Genomic DNA, 22,716 nt, shown 5'->3' on the forward strand with positions numbered 1-22,716 from the left:
TAAATGTTTTATGTATAGACATGCTGACTAATGTGAGGATCTGAATACTGGGAATCCAGACATGAAAACTGAATCCCTCAGATCAAAATACCTGTTATTTAGTGTTTTCTTAAATATTAGAGAGATTGCTTCCTAAACAGTTGTTATTTACAGTATAACTATAATTTTAAGTTGTGTTTAGGTGTCTTATTTATACTTGTGCATTTTTCTTTATATTTTTCTAATGGTGTGTTGAATCATCATGGTACCCTCTAAAACAACTGAATATAATAATCCTGGATTGATGGGTTACTCCTATACTTGCTTCATTTATTTACACTGCCCTATATACTCTAATGTCTTATTTTGAGAATTCGAATTATAATCTCTTAGTTTTAGACTATACTTTCATCCATAGTGTTTATAGTAACATGTTTATAATTACGCGGCCCTATTTCAGAAAGATTTCTTTGCCATTCCAACTTGCCAAACCAAATATTCTAGCAATTCTTTCCAGTAGTTTGTCTTCTGTGTCAATGAGACACTAGTCAGTGTGTGTACATATAAAATATTCAGTGCCCCCATGTATCTTAAAAGCCTATGGCAGGATTTTCTAGAAGATAGATATCTTTATTGCAATAGTATATTTTAACATATTCTGTTAATTTCACATTCATATTCTCTTTAAAATGTTTTGCCATTTTAGCACTTGAATAACTCATATTTTTGAATTTCAATAGTTCTGATTTATGCTTTTTGAAACAACTTCGTACATATGCAATGGCTTTAGTTTCACATCTGGACCATAATGTAAAAACTTGCAGAATAGAAGTATATAAACCTTCTGTTACCTTGGATTGTATTAATTTGCCAGGGCTGCCATAACAAAATACCAGATTGGGTGCTTAAACAACAGAAATGTATTTTCCCACAGTTCTGGAGGCTGGAATTCCTAGATTGTGGTGTCAGCAAGTTTGTTTTCTCCTGAGACCTCTTTCCTTGGCTTTCAGACTGCCACTTTCTCACTGTGCCCTCACATAGCCTGTTCTCTGTACACATACCTTCCTGGTTTCTTTTCCACATCTTGTAAGGACACCAGTTGTATTAGGTTAGGGCCCCACCCTTATGACCTTTTTTGACCTTAATCATCTTTTTAAAGGCCCTATCTCCAAATTAGTCACACTGGAAATTAGGGCTTCAACATGTGAATTTTGGGAGGTGGGGAACAATTCAGTTCATAACACAATTTAAAAGAGAAAATTCATAATGGTCATCTCAATAGAGAAAAGTCATTCGATAAAATTCAACATCCCATTTATGAAAAAAATTCTTAATTATATAAGAATAGAAAAGACTTCTTCAGTTTAATCAAGAATATCTACAGAAACCAACAGCTAACTTCATACGTAATGGTGAAAGATTAGAGTTTCTCCCATGATGTTGAGAACTAACCAGTATGTCTGCTATCACCACTCTTATTCAACATTGTAGTAGAGATCATAGCCAGTACACTAAGGCAAGAAAAAGAAATAACTAATGTAAAGTGGAAAGGAAAAAATAAAACTGTAATTATTTACAGGTGACATGATTGTATAATTTTGAAAATTCAGAATCTTTTTTTTATTATACTCTTGAGTTCTGGGATGGATGTGCAGAACATGCAGATTTGTTATATAGGTATACATGCATGTGCCATGGTGGTTTTCTGCACCCATCAACCCACCATCTAGATTTTAAGCCCCACATGCATTAAGTATTTCTCCTAATGCTATCCCTCCCCTTGCCCCGACTCCCTGACAGGCAACAGTATGTGATGTTCCCCTCCCTGTGTCCATGTGTTCTCACTGTTCACCTCCCACTTATGAGTGAGAACATGCAGTGTTTGGTTTCCTGTTTCTGTGTTAGTTTGCTGAGAATGATGGTTTCCAGCTTCATCCATGTCCCTGCAAAGGACATGAACTCATTGTTTTTTATGCCTGCATAGTATTCCATGGTATATATGTGCCACATTTTCTTTATCCAGTGTATCATTGATGGGCATTTGGGTTGGTTCCAAGTCTTTGCTATTGTGAATAGTGCTACCATAAACATACGTTAGCATGTGTCTTTATAGTAGAATGATATATAATCCTTTGGGTATATACCCAGTAATGGAATTGCTGGGTCAAATGGTATTTCTGATTCTAGATCCTTGTGGAATTGCCATGCTATCTTGCACAATCGTTGAACTAATTTACATTCCCACCAACAGTGTAAAAGCATTCCTATTTCTTCACATCTTCTCCAGCATCTGCCGTTTCCTGACTTTTTAATGATTGCCATTCTAACTGGCGTGAGATGGTATCTCATTGTGATTTTGATTTGCATTTCTCTAATGACCAGTGATGATGAGCTTTTTTTATATGTTTCTTGGCCACATAAATATCTTCTTTTGAGAAGTATCTGTTCACATCCTTTGCCCACTTTTTGATGGGGTTGTATTTTTATTTTCCTGGTTAATTTGTTAAGTTCCTTGCAGATTTTGGATATTAGCCCTTTGTCAGATCCATAGATTGCAAAACTTTCCTCCCATTCTGTAGGTTGCCTGTTCACTCTGATGATAATTTCTTTTGCTGTGCAGAAGCTCTTTAGTTTATTTAGATCCCATTTGTCAATTTTGGCTTTTGTTGCCATTGCTTTTGGAATTTAGTCGTGAAGTCTTTGCCCATGCCTGTGTCCTGAATGGTATTGCCTAGATTTTCTTCTATGGTTTTTATGGTTTTAGGTCTTACATTTAAGTCTTTAATCCATCTTGAGTTAATTTTTCTGTATGGTATAAGGAAGGGATCCAGTTTCAGTTTTCTGCATATGGCTAGCCAGTTTTCCTGACACCATTTATTAAGTAGGGAATCCTTTCCCCATTTCTTGTTTTTGTCAGGTTTGTCAAAGATCAGATGATTGTAGATGTGTGGCGTTATTACTGAGGCCTCTGTTATGTTTCATTGGTCTGTGTATCTGTTTTGATACCAGTACCATGCTGTTTTGGTTACTGTAGCCTTGTAGTATAGTTTGAAGTCAGGTAGCATGATGCCTCCAGTGTCATTCCTTTTGCTTAGATTCTTGGCTATGCAGGCTCTTTTTTGGTTCCATATGAAATTTAAAGTAGTTTTTTCTAATTCTGTTAAGAAAGTCAATAGTAGCTTGATGAGAATAATTGAATCTGTAAATTACTGTGGGCAGTATGGCCATTTTCACGATATTGATTCTTCCTATCCATGAGCATGGAATAAGAGAAGATTCAGAATAATCTTAAGATAATCTGAATTAATAAATGAAATTAGCATAGTCATTTGATTCAAAATGAACATTCAAAAATAAATTTATTTCTATATCCTAATAATAAACATTAGAAAAATTAAAATGGGAACATTTACAATAGTACCAAAACCTTAGACACCTAGAACTAAATCTAACAAAAGATCTGAAAGACATATTTGGTAACATTATGGTGAAATTAAATGAGGCTTTAATTAATGGGGAGGAAGGGTATATGAGTTGCAAGAATCAATATTGTAAAGATATACATTTCCTCAAAATCGCTTTGTAAGTTTAAAGCAGTCTTTATCAAAATCCCAGTAGGGTGTGTGTATGTGCATGCGTGTGTATGTGTGTGTATGTGTGTGTATGTGTATAAGTTGACAAGCTGACTTTGTAGAGGAATTGCAAAGGACCTAGAACTCTGAATACAATCTTCAAGTGCAAACTTGAAAGACTTACATGACCAGATAGAAAGCCTTATTATAAAGCTACTATATATAATGCAGTTTAATATTGGTGCAAGGATAAACAGTAATCAGTACAAAAGATTAAAGAGTTGAAAACCAAACCTATATGTCTGTGTGTATGACAAAGGTACCACTGAAGATCTGTGGGTTAAACATGAACTTCCAGTGAGTGGTGTTTGGTAATTGGATATTCATATGAAAAGATAATGAATCTTAACTCCTGCCTTATACCTATCACAAAATAAATCTCAGATAGATTTTTGTGAAACATATAAAGTAAAGGTAGCAGAGGATAACATAGAATATATTCATGACATTGGGCAAAGATTTCTTAAGCATGTTATAAAATGAAGTAATCATAATCATGTTATCCAGTTGATCAGTTGCACAAAATTAAAATTAAAATTACCCTTTATGTTATATTTAAATATAGCATTAGAAGGGTGAAAAGGCAAGGCACCAAGTAGATGAGGATATTTGTTATGCATATGTCAAATGACTTGTATCCAAAATAAATAACTAGCAACCAATAAGAAAATGACAACTCAGTTAAGAAGAAAAAATGAGGCCGGGCGCAGTGGCTCAAGCCTGTAATCCCAGCACTTTGGGAGGCCGAGGCGGGCGGATCACAAGGTCAGGAGATTGAGACCATCCTGGCTAACACGGTGAAACCCCGTCTCTACTAAAAAGTACAAAAAACTAGCCGGGCGAGGTGGCGGGCTCCTGTAGTCCCAGCTACTCAGGAGGCTGAGGCAGGAGAATGGCGTGAACCTGGGAGGCGGAGCTTGCAGTGAGCTGAAATCTGGCCACTGCACTCCAGCTTGGGCGACAGAGTGAGACTCCGTCTCAAAAAAAAAAAATGAGCAAAAGGCATTGCACAAAAGAGAATAGTGAAATGGCCAATAAGCATACAAGAAAGGTTTAATGCTTGTTAGTCATTTAGGGAAACACATTTTAAAAAATACTACTACAGATCAGTGGTTGTCAAACTTTTAAAAGTGCCAGACAGTAAATATTTTTGGCTTCTTGGGCCATACAGTCTTTGTTGCCACTGCTTAATTATGCTGTCATAGTGTCCAAGCAGCCATGGACAGCACAGGCAGTGAAGATGTTAATACTACTACTCAAGGTAGTATTTAATGCAGTCTCTATCAAAATCCTAATGGTATTTTTTTTTTCAGAAATAGAAAAAAATTATTCTAAAATAATGTGGAATCTCAAGGAATCTCAAGTAGCCAAAACAATCTTGAAGATGGTCAAAGTTGGAGGCCTCACACTTTCTGATTTTAAAATGTATTACAAAGCTACAGTAATCCAAACAGTGTGGTACTGGCATAAAGATAGACATGTAGACAAATGGAATAGACTAGAGAGCCTATAAATAAATCCTCACATATATGGTTAAATAATTTTTCAACAGTGGTCTCAAGACAAATCAAAGAGGAAAGGACAGATGTTTTTTCAACAAAGAGTGCTCAGAAAACTGCGTATTCACATGCAAAAGAATGAAGTTGTCTGCTTGCCTTACACCTGTTTTCAAAATATAACTTAAAATGGATCAAATAATCTAAAATATAAAACTATAAACATCTAAAACTATAAGACTTTTAGAATAAATTAGGGGAGAAGCTTCATGACATTGGATTTGACAAAGATTTCTTGGATATGACACCAAAACACAGACAACAAAAGCAAAAATAGACAAATTGGACTTTTTAAAGTTAAAAACTTCTGTCCATGAAAGGACAAAATCAACACAGAGTGAAATGACAACTATGGAATGGGATAAAATATTTGCAAATTATATATCTGATAAGGATTAATGTCTAGAATACATAAAGAACTGTAACTAAACAACCAAAAAAAAATTACCCAATTTGAAATTGGGGAAAGAACTTAAATAGATATTTCTCTAAAGATAATGTACAAATGACCAACAAGCATATTAAAAAATGTTCAACATCACTAAACATTAGGGAAATGCAGACCATAACCACATTGAGATATCACCTCACACCTATTAGGGTGGCTACTTTCAAAAACAAAATGAAACACAAGTAACAATTGTTGGTGTAGATGTGGAAAAATTGGAACCTTTGTGCATTGTTGGTAGGAATGTAAATTGGTGTAGCCCCTGTGGGAAACAGTATGGTAGTTCCTCAAAAAATTAAAAATAGAATTAATATATGATGTAGCAATTCCACTTCTGGGTCTATATCCATAGGAATTGAAAGCAGAATTTCAAAGAGTTCATAGCAGCACTATGTTCACAATACCCAGGAGGTAGAAGGAACCCACAGGTCCATCAATTATTGAAGGAATAAAGAAAATTTGGTATATACATACCATGGAATATTATTCAGCCTTAAAAGGAAGGGAAATTCTGACACATGCTCCTATGTGTATGAACCTTGAGGACATTATGCTAAGTGAAATAAACCAGTCACAAAAAGATAAATACTTCATAATTCTACCTGTAGCAGGTATCTAGAGTAGTTAGATTCATAAAAGCAGAAATTAGAATGGCAGTTACCAGTGGCTGTGGGGAGAAACAGAAATCAGAATGGTGGATTCCAGGGGAGAAGAGGAGGACTGGGAAGTTGTTGTTTAATGGGTATAGAGTTTTCAGTTTTGCAAGATGAAAATATTCTAGGGATTGGTTGCACAACAATGTGAATATACTTAACATTACTGAACTGTGCACATAGAAATTGTTAAGATGGTAAATTTTATGTTATATATATATTCTTAGCACAGTTTAAAAAAAGCAGTGGGCCAGATTTGGCCTGCTGTTCATAGTTTGCCAATCTCTGATGTAAATACTGCCACAAGAAAAAAAAAAAAACACAACCTAACAGTGCTAAATGTTGGTGAGGTTGTTGAAAAACTGGAACTCTAATAACCTTCTACTAGGAGTGAAAATTAATACAGTCATTTTGGCAATTTGGCAGTATTTATCAAACCTGAGCATATACGTACCCTGTGACCATTCTTAACTATATCCCCAGGAAAATGCATATAGATGTGCATCAAAAGGCTTATACTAGAATGCTCATTGCAGTATTATTTATAAAAGTCAATACCTGAAATGAACCCTAAAGTTTATCGGTAGTAAAGTGGATAAATTATAATACCATCATCAAATGGGTGATGCTATTACTGCATGGTATTGAAAACGTACTTACTGCTACATGTAACAACATGAATTAATCATATAAACATAAAAGGGCTGGTTCAAAGAAGTACATGCTAGTATATATTTTCATTTAAGTTCAAAGTCAGACAATACTGATCTGTTGTTTTATAATATCACTTCTTAAAATATGATCCAGAGATCCCTGGATGTCCCCAGAACACGTTTAAGAAATCTGTTAGGTCAATTGTATTTTATTTATTTATTTATTTATTTTTGAGATGGAATCTTGCTCTGTCACCCAGGCTGGAGTGCAGTGGCACAATCCTGGCTCGCTGCAACCTCTGCCTCCTGGGTTCAAGCAGTTCTCCTGCCTGAGCCTCCTGAGTAGCTGGGACTACAGATGTGCGCCACCAAGCACGGCTAGTTGTATTTTTAGTAGAGATGGGGTTTCACCATGCTGGGCAGGCTGGTCTTGAACTACTGACTTCAAGTGATCTGCCCGCCTCAGCCTCCCAAAGTGCTAGGATTACAGGTGTGAGCCACCACACCTGACCCAAAAGTATTTTCATAATAATATTGTGACTTTTTGTGAATGCCTTTTTTTACTGTCATTCACTCTCTCACATGTGTACAGTGGAGTTTCCCAGAGGCCACACATTATGTGTTGTTGTTAATGATTGAATGCAGAAGCAGGCATGAGAAGCCAAATGCTTTCTCTAAAGTAGAGATTAAAGAAATTGCCATAGTATAAAACAAGAATTTTTTCTTGGAAGTTAATATTTATGTTAAGACATGTTATGATAGTATGTAAAGGGTTTATTATTGTTCTATTTAAGTCAATAAATGTACTTTTTCAATTTCTCATTTATAATTTCTAATAGGGTAAATATCCTATATAAACAAAAGCTCTCTGGAGTTTTAATCTTTTTTTTTTTTTTATAAACGAGTCTTGAGACCGAAAAGTTTGAAACACACTTTTAGAAGTTAGGATAGTTACCTTTGGGTACTAAAATGGATTTAGTGATTGGAAGAGGGCACATGGGACCTTTCTAGGATGTTGGAAATGTTCTGGTTTTTTTTTTTTTTTTTGAGTCGGAGTCTTGCTCTGTCACCCAGGCTGGGGTGCAGTGGCCGGATCTCAGCTCACTGCAAGCTCCGCCTCCCGGGTTTACGCCATTCTCCTGCCTCAGCCTCCGTGTAGCTGGGACTACAGGCGCCCGCCACCACACCCGGCTAGTTTTTTGTATTTTTTTTTTTAGTAGAGACGGGGTTTCACCATGTTAGCCAGGATGGTCTCGATCTCCTGACCTCGTGATCCGCCCGTCTCGGCCTCCCAAAGTGCTGGGATTACAGGCTTGAGCCACCGCGCCAGGCCAGTGTTCTGTTTTTTATCTTAGCGAGGGTACAATGTATGTGTTCATTTTATTAAAAGTTTTGAAAAGCTATATATGTTTATGATATTTATGTTATATGCTTACATACATATGTGTCATATATATAGTACTGTTTGCAAGTTGTCTATTGATATTCATGGCTTATCACATGACACCAGAAATGTCTTATGTTACTGTGAGAGTCCTGTACTGAGTTGATGTCATCAACTTTATGTCATCAATTTAGCATGTTGATGTAATCTGTGCTTATGTCATCAATGTAGCATGTTGGTTTATGTTCAGGAATAGTCAGATGTGGATTGCCTGGTTTCCTGCTATATCCACTAAAAATCTAGAATATCCTATTTATTTTTTCTGACAGTATATTTGTCGCCCTCCTAGGAAGAATCCTGTTCATTTTCAACATTTTAGCCATCCCGGTGATAGTGATTATGGAGGTGTACAAATCGTGGGCCAAGATGAGACTGATGACCGGCCTGAATGTCCCTATGGACCATCTTGTTATAGGTATAGAAACTGAAATGTTTGACTGTACTCCTTTTCTTTCTTATCTCTGTTACTTATCTAGGAGAAACTGACTTGTTATGTCAAGTTACTTATCTCTTATCTCTGTTACTTATCTAGGAGAAGCAGCTTGTTATCTCAAGCCTTTTAATTTTCATTTTTAAACTTCTGTAGATTACAGGTTTTCATATTGGTAATAGGTAGGATTATATTTCTTTTAGCTAATTCTAAATTACTGAAGTTACACATCTATGAGTGTCTGAAAGTTTTCCTTATTTCCAACTTTCTCAAATGCAAATTAGATCACTTAAAAGCTGTTGATGCTACCCCAACATACACTTAATTCACTCTATATGTCCTAGGTGTGACATATACATCCATTTGGGATGTTATCTCTGCATCCCTCTGCTTCCTCAACTTTTACCACTCCACTATTCTTGCCAACACAGAAAGTCCAATTCTAAAAGAAGAGTAAAAATACTTCTCCTCTCAGTTTTCATGGCATCTTGTCTTTGTCTGTATCATGCACACAGTAGTATTTATCTCATGAGATTATGTTTGTTTCTTTATTAGAACATCTGTTCCTACAGGCAGCAAGTATCTTGACAGCAAGGACTCTCATCTTTGTATCTTGCAACTTTGCTTAATAAATGAATGAACTTGAAATGAAACAAACTACCAAAGAAAGAAGTAGTGATTTCAGCTTTAGAGAGCTTTAATTCCAGACAGCCATCTTTCTTAGATAATTTTAAATACAGATTGCCGAACCTACTGGGCTATTTGAAGTTGTTTCTATTTCTATGATTGTGGTTTTTAATGAGAAGGCAAAGTAAGTTTCTGAGACCAGACAAAACAGCTTATACATTTTTTTGAAAAGTAAGTGTTCATTATGATCAACTTTACCAATAAACTTGACAGTTTTTGGAGAAATTAACAAATTCCTAGAAAGATACAAATTCCTAGAAAGAAACATATACAAGAAAAAAATCAAAAATTGAGTTAATATAAGAGAAATTGAATACACAATTTAAAGCTTTCTACCAAAGAAATGATAGATCTGTTTGGTTTTAGTGGCAAGTTTAAAAACATTTAAAGAAGAAACACTTCATTTTTACACAAACTACTCCAGAGAAAGTAAAAGAGGGTGTATTTCCCAATTCATGATGTGAGACCAGCACAAGCTTGATACCAAAACCCAGCAAGAATAATACAAGAATGAAAAATTACAGGATAAGCTTACTTTTGAACATAGTTTTAAATATCCTGAGGGGGGCAAAAGTTATGAGAATCAAGTGATAAATAAAAAGGAAAATATAATATGACCAAATGGGGTCTATCTAAGGAATGCATGTTTTAATATTAAAAAATAAATTCATTTACCATATCATCAGAATAAGTAGAAAAACTATCTCCATAGATGACTAGAAAGAAAAAACCTGACAAACCAAAAGCAGCATTCATTTATGAAAAAAACTTGTTATAAAGTAAGAATGGAAGGGAACTTCTTTAATTTCAAAAAGATTATCTACAAAAAATGTATAGCAAATATCATACTTAAAGTAAAATATTTAAAATTTCCTTTTTGAAATCAGAAATGAGGCAAGAATGCCTGTTATTGCCACTTTGGTTCATCATTATGTGGAGATTCAAGACAGTATACTAAGACAAGAAAAGGAAAATGGATAAGGATTGCAAAGGAAGAAATAAAACTTTGTACAGATGGTATTATTGTATATGCAGTAAATACAAGGTGGCCCACTGATGAGTTATAAATTTAAACAGTGCTTAGGATGGTTATTGGATACAAAAATCAATATACAAAACTAACTGTATTTCTATATTCCCACATTAACCAGTAAGAAAATAAAATTTTTTAAAGATTATAACATCAAAAATAAAGAGTCCTTAGGAATAAATATAAAGGCATAGAAACCTCTATGAAGAAAACTGTAAAACTTTAAATGTAAAATGAGAAAATATTTTTCAGAAAGACCTAAATAATTATGAAGATCAAATTGTTCGTGATTGAATTATTCGATAGTGTCAAAATACCAGTTTTCCTCAAATGGATTTGTATACAAACTGATTCAAAATCATATTAGCTTTTATAAAGAAATTTATAATGTGATTCTAAAATGTATATGGATTACAAAGGATAGCAATAGTCATGACAGTTGTACATAATGAAGAATAAGTGGCAGGATGTGTTATACTTTACAGTTACTAAGGCAGTGTGGTATGGGCACAAAGATAAAGTAACATGACCAGAACAGAATGGTACTTCAAAATAGACTTATACATGTAAGTGACATATTTATGAAAGGGGACATTGCAGGTATTAAGAAAAATGAATTTTTTCAATTAATTATAAGGGAATAAGTAGATATTCATCTGAAGAAAAAATAAAATTTCACCCTTACATAACACCATAGTCAAAAACAATTTCAGATGACTCATAGTACTAAATGTAAAAAACAAAGTAAGATAGCTTTAAAAATAAATATAAGGGCATTGTTTCATGATCTCAGAGCAGGGATTATTTTCTAAAACAAGAAACAAAAAATAATTAAAATGGAAAACATTTAATTATTTGACTACATTAAAAGTAAGGTGTTTTTAATCCATCAGTACACAACATTAAGAGAATAGAAAAGTGCAGAGTAAGAAAAAATACATTTGCAACCCACATAATTGACAGTAGCGTCTATCTACCACACGTGAAAAAATATTTTAAGTTGCTATTGCTTTTTGCTTAGTTACATACATAGCCTTTTTGCCCAAAAGGAAATCCAAATATTAAAAACATATGAAGAAGTACTCAGTGTCATTAGTAATCAGGGAAATTACACACACATGCACACACACATAAACATACAACCTTGAAGTAACTGTTTTCTCCTATGTATTCATTCAACAAATTCTTTTCCAAAGAATCATCAAATGCCAAGTGTAGATGAAACAGTGTTGAGATGTACTTGTAGAACAAACATACTTGTATATATTTATTTATGTTTTTGGAACAAAGCCACCTTTCATAACTCATGTCGTATATAATAATTCATGGCACTGTGGTGATAAGCCTTTTCATTTGTTAAAAAAAACTTTCGTAATGGAGAATTTTATCCATAAACACCAGTGGAGAGAATGTAGAATGAGTTCTAGTGAAATCCACCACCTAGTTTGTGCAGTTATCGACTCATGACCAATATTGTTTCATCAACCACCAAACCACTTGCTACCCCATCCCTGTATTATTTTGAAGCAAATACCTAACCCCATATCTTTTCATCCCATTTTATCTATGAGTATCTTAGGGTGTATCTCTAAAAATATACTCTACAAACCTACCACAACACTGTTATTAAGTAAATCTTTAATATTATTCAGTATCCTGTCAAGTATCTACATTTCCCTATAGTGTCTTTTTTTTTTTTTTTTTTTTACAGTTTATCTGAATCAGGATCTGCTTAAATTCTATATGGCAAAAGATGGCCATGTCTCTTAATTTATTTAATGAATAGTTTTCTGTTCATGTTTTTCCTTGCTATATATTTGTTGAAAATAGATAATCATTTGTTCTGAAGAGGATTCTATCATTTGCATTTTGTTGATCGTATTTTCAAGATGTCATTAATCGCATTCTCCTGTATTTCCTAATAATTTATAGTTTGAACTAGAGGGTTCATCAGATATCGGTTCTAAAAATTGTGAAAGTTGCCTGGTCCTTTGAATATTATTTCCCTCTTAGTCTCTAAAATGTTTTTACCTAAAAGTCTACTTTGATATTTATTAATGTTTGAGAATTGCTGTAATATCTACTATAATTATCATTGTTGATTTATAATTTAATTCCATGTGGTTATATAGCAAACGCTTTGGAAATTAAATCTTTGGAAATTTATTGAGATTTGTTTTGGCCCAGCATATGGGTGATTTTTATTGAACATATGGTGTGCACTTACATGTGTATTCTCTAGTTGCTGGAATGGAAGTAAGGTTTTATAAATGTCGATTTGGTAAAATGGTTATAGTGTTGTTCAGATTTTTTTATATATTTGCTAGTTGATTTTTTTTCCTGTGGTTGTTCTACTAGTTACTGAGAAAGGAATATTAAAACCTTCACTATGATTGTAGGTTTGTCTATTTCTCCACTTAATTCTGTCTGTTTTTCTTAGTACTCCAGCTGTAAATTTGTCCTCAGTGAAAAAGCCATAAAAGTGGGAAATTTAATCAGAGCTGTATCTTTCTTCCACATGTTGACTCTCCAGTTTCTGCTTGCTTTTGGTAGCTATCCACTGCCTTCCGATTATTGTTTTTAATATTTTTTCCAGAGTGTAATTGTTACCTGTCGGAGTGTTGGTCCAATACAGTCTATTCTGTCATTATTGAAAGTGGAATCCTTGTTTTGTCTAATATAATATAACTACCCAAGGTTATGTGGTTAGTGTTTGTGTAATGTCTTTTTAAATTGTTTTAGTTTCAATTTGTGTTCTTATATTTAAAACATGTCTTTTATAAAGAGCATATAGTTGGTTCATTGGTTTTTATTTTTAATCCAGTCTTATAGTCTCTGCCTTTTAGGTGGAGTATGGAGTCCATTTACATTTTTTTTTTTTTTTGAGATGGAGTTTTACTCTGTTGTCTTGGCTGGAGTGCATTGGCACAGTCTTGGCTCTCTGCAATCTCTGCCTTCCAGGTTCAGGCAATTCTCCTGCCTTAGCCTCCCGAGTAACTGGGATTATAGGCGCCCACCACCACACCTGGCTAATTTTTGTATTTTTAGTAGAGATGGGGTTTCACTGTGTTGGCTAGGCTGGTCTCGAACTTCTGATCTCAAGTGATCTGCCCACCTCAGTCTCCCAAAGTGCTGGGATTACATGCGTGAGCCACCACACCAACCCCATTTACATTTAATACTATTAGTGATATATTTTAATTTTTACTTTTTGGTATTTGTTTTCTATTTATCCTACATATTCTTTGTTTTTTATTCTCCTCTTTTTGACTTATTTTGGATTAAATGTTTTTCATTCTATTTTTTTCTCCTCTGTTAACTTTTCAGTAGCCACACTTTATTTCCATAGGCATCTGTGACTTATTACAATCTACCTTACTGTTGGTGCTTTTACCATTTCCCAAACCATGCAGGAACTTTACATCACTTTAATTTCATTTACTTTCTCTTTTGTCTTTTTAAACCATTGTTATCATATAGTTATACCTTTGTGTATTAACTCACAAGACTTTGTAATTATTGTTTAAAAATTGTTTTAAGCATCAACATTCCCCTTATTTACATATTTATTATTTTGAGTGCCCTTTATTTCTTCCTAAACATCTATCCTTTCATCTGGGATCCTTTTCTTTTAGTTTTAAAAACTTCTTTGGGTTTTTTTTTTTTTTTTTTTTTTTAATTTTTGAGATGGAGTCTTGCTCTGTGCCCAGGCTGGAGTGCAGTGGCGTGATCTCTGCTCTCTGCAAACTCCGCCTCCCGGGTTCATGCCATTCTCCTACCTCAGCCTCCTGAGTAGCTGGGACTACAGGTGCCCGCCACCACACCTGGCTAATTTTTTGTATTTTTTCTTTTTTTTTTTGAGGCGGAGTCTCGCTCTGTCGCCCAGGCTGGAGTGCAGTGGCCGGATCTCAGCTCACTGCAAGCTCCGCCTCCTGGGTTCACACCATTCTCCTGCCTCAGCCTCCCGAGTAGCTGGGACTACAGGCGCCCGCCACCTCGCCCGGCTAGTTTTTGTATTTTTAGTAGAGACGGGGTTTCACCGTGTTAGGCAGGATGGTCTCGATCTCCTGACCTCGTGATCCACCCACCTCAGCCTCCCAAAGTGGGTTTTTCTTATAGTGAAGATCTACTAAAAACAAATTCTTTACATTTTTGTGTGTCTGAAAGTGTTCTTATTTTAAATTTTTAAAGGCTCTTTTCACTAGGTGTGTAATTCTAGCTTAGCATACTTTTATCATTTGTGTCATGCCATGGACTCTTGCATCCATAGTTCTTCTTGAAACTCCGTTGTCTATCTTATTATTGCCATTATATTTTTAAATCAATGTGCCTCTTCTTTCACCACTCTTAAGATTTTTATCTTTGCCTTTAGATTTTAACAGTTTAACTAACATGTGCCTAGGTATATTTTTCTTTGCATTCATCCTATTTGGGGGTTCACTGAGCTTTTTTGCAAGTTAATGCCTTTTATTAGTTTGAGGAGACTGCTTTGCTATTATCTCATCAGATATTGTGTCTATTTTATCTTTTCTCTCTTTCTTGTACTCCAACTAAACATATATTAAATGCTTTGACCGTGTCGCACATGTTTCTTCTAGTCTGCTGTTAAACCCATTCATGGAGTTCCTAATTTCAGATACTGTATTTTCCAGTTCTAGGATATTTATTTAATTCTTCTTCTTCTTTTTTTTTTTTTTTTTTTTTTGTGAAACTATCCATCTTTTAATTCATTTTCCCCAATTTTCTACTCTTTAAAAAAAAACATATTAATCTTAGTTGTTTTAAAGTTCTTATTTGTGAGCCAATATTTCTGGTTCCGCTTTTTTTTTTTTTTTTCTTGATTGTTGGGTCATATTTTTCTGCCTCTTTGTCTCTAGCAACCCTTTATTGCAATTCTAACATTTTTAAATAAAAAGAACTATAGGTACCCTAGATGTTATCTTCCATCAGTAAGGATACCACCTCTACTTGGCAGGTAGGGGCTAGTCATCTCTGTCCAGTCGGAAATTTAGACAGATAGTAGCTCTTTTGGAGTTTTATTAAAACTCAATACACTTTTGTTTTACTTCTGCTTGTTTGGCAGGGCTTTCCCGACTTTTATGTGACAGGCAAGTCTCTGTATCCTTAGCTATAAAACTTTGCCTGATTTCAAACTATGCTATAAGGCCATAGTCACCAAAACAGCATGGTACTGGCATAAAGATAGGCACATAGACCAATGGAATAGAATAAAGAACCCAGAAATAAACCCCTATTACTTACAGCCAACTGATCTTCGATAAAGCAAACAAAAACATGAAGTGTGGAAAGGATACCCTTTTCAACAAATGGTGCAGGAATAATTGGCAAGCCACATGTAGGAAAATGAAACTGGATCCTCATTTCTCACCTTATACAAAAATCAACTCAAGATGGATCAAGAACTTAAATCTAAGACCTGAAACTATAAAAATTATAGAAGACAACATTGGAAAACCCCTTCTAGACATTGGCTTAGGCAAGGATTTCATGACCAAGAACCTAAAAGCAAGCACAATGAAAACAAAGATAAATAGCTGGGACTTAATTAAACTAAAGAGCTTTTACACAGCAAAAGCAACAGTCAGCAGAGTAAACAGACAACCCACAGAGTGGGAGAAAATCTTTACAATTTGTATGTGTGACAAAGGACTAATATCCAGAATCTACAATGAAGTCAAACAAATTAGCAAGAAAAAACAAACAATCCCATCAAAAAGTAGGCTAAGGTCATGAATAGACAATTATCAAAAGAGGATATATAAGTGGCCCACAAAAATGAAAAAAATGCTCAATATCACTAATGATCGGGGAAATGCTAATCAAAATGCTAGTGATCAGGGAAATGCTAATCAAAACCACAATGCAATACCACCTTAATCCTGCAAGAATGGCCATAATCAAAAAATGAAAAAATAATAGATGTTGGTGTGGATGTGGCGAAGAGGGAACACTTCTACACTGCTGGTAGGAATGTAAACTAGTACAATCACTATGGAAAACTGTGGAGATACCTTAAACAACTGAAATTAGAACTATCATTTCATCCAGCAGTCCCACTACTGGGTTATCTACCCAGAGGAAATGAAGTCATCATATAAAAAAGATACTTGCACACGCATGTTTATAGCAGCACAATTTGCAGTGGCAAAAATGTGGAACCAACCCAAATGCCCATCAATAAATGAGTGGAAAAAGAAACTGTGAGATATATCTATATATGTGTGTGTGTGTGTGTGTGTATGATGGAATACTACTCCACCATAAAAAGGAATGAATTAATGGCACTTGCAGTGACCTGGATAAGATTGGAGACTATTATTCTAAGTGAAGTATCTCAGGAACTGAAAACCAAACATGTTATGTCTCACTCATATGTGGGAGCTAAGCTATGAGGATGCAAAGGCATAAGAAAGAAAGACACAGTGGGCTTTGGGAACTCAGGGGGAGAAAGTGGGAAGGGTGTGAGGGATAAAAGACCACAAATTAGGTGCAGTGTATACTGCTCAGGTGATGGGTGCACCAAAATGTCACAAATCACCACTAAAGAACCTACTCATGTAGCCACATACCACCTGTTCCCCAATAACCTATGGAAATAAAATTTTAATAAAAAAGAAGATCTTGCCTGTCAACTAATTTATTCTTTTTGTTCTGTCCACTGCTGTTTATCAGAAGAGTCAATTTAATGGATGTCATTAGTTTAAGGCACTTGTCTGAATTAGAACATTGGATATTTAATGTCCAGTGATTGCTGTTCCTACCTCTGACTCATTCAGTTCCTCTGATGAATAATAGGATTTTATGCAGGTGTATTCCTGTTCTTACTTGTTGAAGAAAGCACTTATCTTAGAATATAAACAGATATGAATGGAGTCTATTTTCAGCCAACTTGGTGTAAGAATGTAAAGTCACACTCATGTACATTGCCTTGGATTACAAAACCTTAGGCTGCCATGTGTCATGCAGATGAAAATGTTGGTGTCTTGATGTCTTTCAGAAGCTAGTGTCGTTTTTTAAATTATAATGTCTTCTGAGAGGGAAGGCCTTGGGAGATGTGTCAGTTATCAACTGTAAGTGCTCTCAGTGTAATATTGAATCTGCAACATGGCCTGTGTATGTGAAAGAACGCAATGTTTTACCACAAGCACAATATCATTTTCTCAAGACATATAGGTGATAGTGAGTAAATTATTAATTTTTTATTTGCTGATCCTGGTATGATCTAAAATTTTTTACTAGTTCCTCTTCTATTTTTGAAAAGTGTTCCAAGTCATCATAATGTTATCTTAATTGACAGAAAGTACAATCTGTTCTTGGTATCTGCAGGGGATTGGTTCCAGGACCCCAGGACATACCAAATCTGGGGATGCTCAAGCCCCTTATGTACAATAGTATAGTATTTCCATATATCCTACACACATCCTTCCATGTACTTTAAATCATCTCTAGATTCCTTAAAATACCTAATAAAATGTAAATACTATGTAAATCGTTATTGTACTGTACTGTTTAGGGAATGATGACAAGAAACAAAAGTCTATACATGTTGAGTAAGGATGCAATCATTGTAGGCCTAACTACATTTTCAATCTGCAGTTGGTTGAATCTGCAGATGCTGAACCCCACTGTGAGGGCTGACTATATCTGCAGATGTACACTTCAAGCTGCAAGATCGTGATTTTTAGAAACCACTTAACAAAAAATAAGAATGTGTGTTGTTTATTATAAATCCAGATTATATTTCATGAAGCAAAAATAGATCTTCATAAGGAGACCTCTAGTTGTCAGGTAGTTAAGATTTTCAGAATCAGTCATGTGATGCTATCAATCTATTTGTAGTTAAGAATAGTCAAAGTTGGCTGGGCATGGTGGCTCACGCCTGTAATCCCAGCACTGTGGGAGGCTGAGGCGGGCAAATCACCTGAGGTCAGGAGTTCAAGACCAACCTGTCCAACAAGGTGAAACCCCGTCTCTACTAAAAATTAATTGATGTGGTGATGCACACCTGTAGTCCCAGCTACTCGGGAGGCTGAGGCAGGAGAATCACTTGAACCCAGGAGGGGAGGTTACAGGGAGCTGAGATCGCACCACTGCACTCCAGCCTGGGTGACAGAATGAGACTCCATCTGAAAAAAAAAAAAAAAAAGAATAGTCAAAGTTGACAGCACCTTAATCCATTTTAATAGGTTCTGCATATATAGAAAGTAACTTATCATCATTTGCCATGCTTACAGTTCTTTAATTGTGTATAAGAATATGATCTTGGAAAAAAAGTATCTTAAATATTAATCACTTGCTACACAGTTTTATATATGAGTTGGCTACAATTTTTTTAAAACTTCATTTAGAAATAACAGTAACAGGCCAGGCGCGGTGGCTCACGCCTGTAATCCCAGCACTTTGGGAGGCCGAGGCGGGCGGATCACAAGGTCAGGAGATGGAGACCACGGTGAAACCCCGTCTCTACTAAAAAAAAATACAAAAAAAAAAGTTAGCCGGGCGCCGTGGTGGGCGCCTGTAGTCCCAGCTACTCGGGAGGCTGAGGCAGGAGAATGGCGGGAACCCGGGAGGCGGAGTTTGCAGTGAGCCGAGATAGCGCCACCGCACTCCAGCCTGGTGGACAGAGCGAGACTCCGTCTCAAAAAAAAAAAAAAAAAAAGAAAGAAATAACAGTAACAACATCAATTATATTCATGTAGGCTTGACAAAATTTGCTGGAATGTCTTCTGTGGTTTTGTTTTTCTTTTTCATTTATTTTAATGTGCAGTCATTTTCATAATAATTTGTTCTTTGTTATATTTACTGTTAATTACACATATATAAAAATTTTCAGAGTTCTTTTTGCATACATAGTAAATTGTAGTGATTATCAGGTAACAAAGTGAGTACTTTTTACTGTTTTATGCTGGTTTACTTGTTTTTTATTTAATAAAGACCGTATTTAAACATTTTCCTTTTTCTTCTGAATTTTGAGACCTAGATATTTGATAATAATGGGATTTATGGTTTTACTTTAGGTTTTAAAATACATACTAAATTTTAAAAATGCGAGATAAGCTATTTTGTTTTGATGGGACAAAAATATAGTATGTTCATGTCTTCAGTGGGTAAATATTGAGCATCTAAAATGTTCTAGTCACTGATCTAGGAGCTGGTGTAAAACAGTTCTTTTTGTTTTTCTCTTCAGCTTTTATTTTGAGTTCTGGGGTACATGTGCAGGATGCACAGCTTTGTTACATAGGTAAACATTTACCATGATGGGTTGCTGCACAGATCAACCCGTCACCTAGGTATTAAGCACAGCATCCATTAGCTATTCTTCCTGATGCTCTCCCTCTGCCTATGCCCCCACCAGCCACCACTGACGGGATCCAGTGTGTGTTGTTCCACCCAATGTGTCCATGCGTTCTCATCGTTCAGCTCCCACTTGTGAGTGAGAACATATGGTGTTTGGTTTTCAAACAGTTCTTTAGGTTCATTTACAATCATGGTGTTAAGTTAGCAAATCTTTGGAAGTAAATAAAACTAAAAACTATTATTCTGTTGTTGCTCCCACTGTCTAGTTAATCTTTAGGTACTCCTTTATGACAAAGTGATAAAGTGTTTTTAAATTAGCAGACTTAGGTTCTAGTTATGGTTATGCTAATTCTGTAACATGACTTTGCATCAGCTAGTTGATTTTCCTGGGTTTCAGTTTCTTGTGAAAACATGAAAAATACAGAGGTAGATTGCTTGTGCTCTGGGGGTCTTCAATTCACTATGGAGAAATCTAGAGCAGAGAGCAGTAGCTTCATATTCATAAAGTCAGCTCAGTTATGTGCCTGGCTACCCTTCCTTAGCCTTCTTTTCTGTCTCCTCTTTTTCTTCCCTACTTGTAAATATTACAGAGCCACAGGGCTCAGGTTCTCAGATCTCTTCCTTTCTGTTCTTATTTCTTAGGTGAACTAATTCAATTTAATGGTTCAGATTCATATGTTTAAATGCCTCCACTTTGTATAATAGGTAGATCAAACTTACCACCTCTAAGTCAGAATTCTTGATTTTTATCATGAAAACAACTCTTTCACAAGTGTTCTTTACCTCTGTAAATGACTCCACCATTCACATAGTACTCAGGTGCTTCAGCAAGAAGCACCTTTGACTCTTCTCTTTCCTTCACATCACTCATTCAATCTATCAGCAGTCCTTGCCATTTTAACTTTTGAAATATAGCAGGAGCCTGCTCATTTCTTAGGTCTCTACCTTTGCACTCTACCACCCCAGTCATAACCACCATCCTCTCTTGCCTGGAATACTGCAGTAGATTCCCGATATCCCTGTTTTCTCTTTTGTCCTCATGTAGTTCATTATCCTCATAGCAACCACAGAAATTCTTTAAAGGTAAGTCGTTTCATGTTGTCTTCTTACTCATAACTTTCCAGTGGCTTCCTGTAACAAACTTTATCGTGGATTACAAGTTCTCTGACTTCATTTCCTACTATTTTCCTTTTTACTCATTCCCCTTGAAGTGTACCAGTCTTCATTATGTTTTTGTGTTTTACCCAATATCCTAGCTTGTTTTCACATCAGGGCCTTAACAACCTCTTCCTGAAGCATTCTTCCTTCATATATGTATGTGATATACTTCCTCAGAAATGCCATCTCTGACCTCTCTACCTATATGTTCAGTCACTCTCTATGTCCCTCTCTTTATTTTTCTTCATAGCAATCACTTCCTGAAATTATATATACATATTTGTTTCCTGTCTTACCCACCAGCATATAAACCCCGTGAAAGCAGAGACTCTCTGCTTGTTTGCTACTAACTGAGTCTCTGGAACCTAGAACAGTGCTTGGCATATAGTAGGTATTCAGTGAATTTTTATTGATAGAGTGAAATGGATGGCAATAGGACTGTTTTATTTATTTATATTTAAACATTGTTTGTAGGAGCATCATCAGGAAATATTAGAAAGGGTCAAATTTTCCATTGGTTCATTATAATTACAAAGATTTATAGCTGTCATAATGTAAAAATTTATAAACCACTATGTCCTTACAGTATTTAAATATGCTGTTATCTAAATTTTTGTTACTTAGGCACCTACATCATTAAAATCAGAATAATGTTTTTGAAAATACATATTTTAAAATATAACAGCTCACAAAAATCTGATGTGGTTATGGTTGTATAGCTTTATGTTTAGATCTCAAACTGTTAATAATTAACAACAATAAAAAAACAAAAAGGACTTTGAGACAGACTGAATTACAGAAAATGCCATTTGAGAAAAAGGTTGATGTAAATCTTTTATGAATGAGCTCTGATTAAGTAATCCCCTTCGTTGTTAGGAAAAAGATCTTGTGGAATTTGGCAATGCCCTTGAAAGTTCAAATGCTCATATTCCCCTGAAGAGCTGTATAGAGTTGCCATTTAGCTTTGACTTAGGGTTACATGCAAAAGGTATTTTGCCTTGTTATGAAATAACTGACTTTTGAAAATGGAATATGCATAGACAGATGTTAGAAAATATTATATAAATGTGTGAGATATGACAGGGAAAATATTTAACAGGAATTTTATATATTATTGAAGGAAAAATTCAGCTATTTAATATTAATTGACAGTGACTTTTACTAGCACATAGGATTTCTAGCCATTGTTGGATATCTTAAAGTAAAATTGATTTTTATGTCTAGCTGAATAACTGGTATCTCTAAAATGCTTAATACATACAGATTTTTATACACACTACTTTAACCCTTGGAACAATCTTATTTGGGGTAGACAGTGTTATCCACTCCTTTTCAGATGAGGAAAGAGAGTTGTTTCAAAGGAGTTGCCCTAACTTGTACAACAATAAATAGTGGAATTTGAATTAGGCTCAGCTCTTCTGATCCTAAAATCTGAGCCCCTTCCACAACAAAATGGTGGTGATCCAAAGTTTAAATTGCCAGATGAGAACAGCCCCAAGACACTGTGGCATCTATGTCTTCAGCATTCGTGAAGGACTCTTGGTGTTTCTGGTTGACCTGAGTGATTGATTGACTAGAGCTAAGTGTCTTACAATGCTGAGCAGTCTGTATCTCAGGAATCTGATTGCAATAGAGTCTGATTAATATGAGTGTCATATTTTCATTGTTTCCTGAGGAAGTAATATGCAGTGTTAATGGCAGGAAATTCTGACATATTTTAGTCTTGGG

At 35.2% G+C, this 22,716-nt stretch overlaps 1 protein-coding gene across 1 annotated transcript in view; it reads left to right on the forward strand.

The window, feature by feature from the left end:
* The window catches only part of APLF (aprataxin and PNKP like factor), a gene marked incomplete at its 5' end in the record, with an annotated part of 107,225 nt that overhangs the window by 68,520 nt on the left and 15,989 nt on the right, over window positions 1-22,716 (forward strand). The window contains 1 exon segment of the mRNA XM_030921404.1: window positions 8,655-8,780. Within this exon segment, the coding sequence (XP_030777264.1) occupies window positions 8,655-8,780 (126 nt within the window).

This window comes from Rhinopithecus roxellana, chromosome 17 (genome assembly GCF_007565055.1).
Source record: "Rhinopithecus roxellana isolate Shanxi Qingling chromosome 17, ASM756505v1, whole genome shotgun sequence".
NCBI classification, from domain to species: domain Eukaryota; kingdom Metazoa; phylum Chordata; class Mammalia; order Primates; family Cercopithecidae; genus Rhinopithecus; species Rhinopithecus roxellana.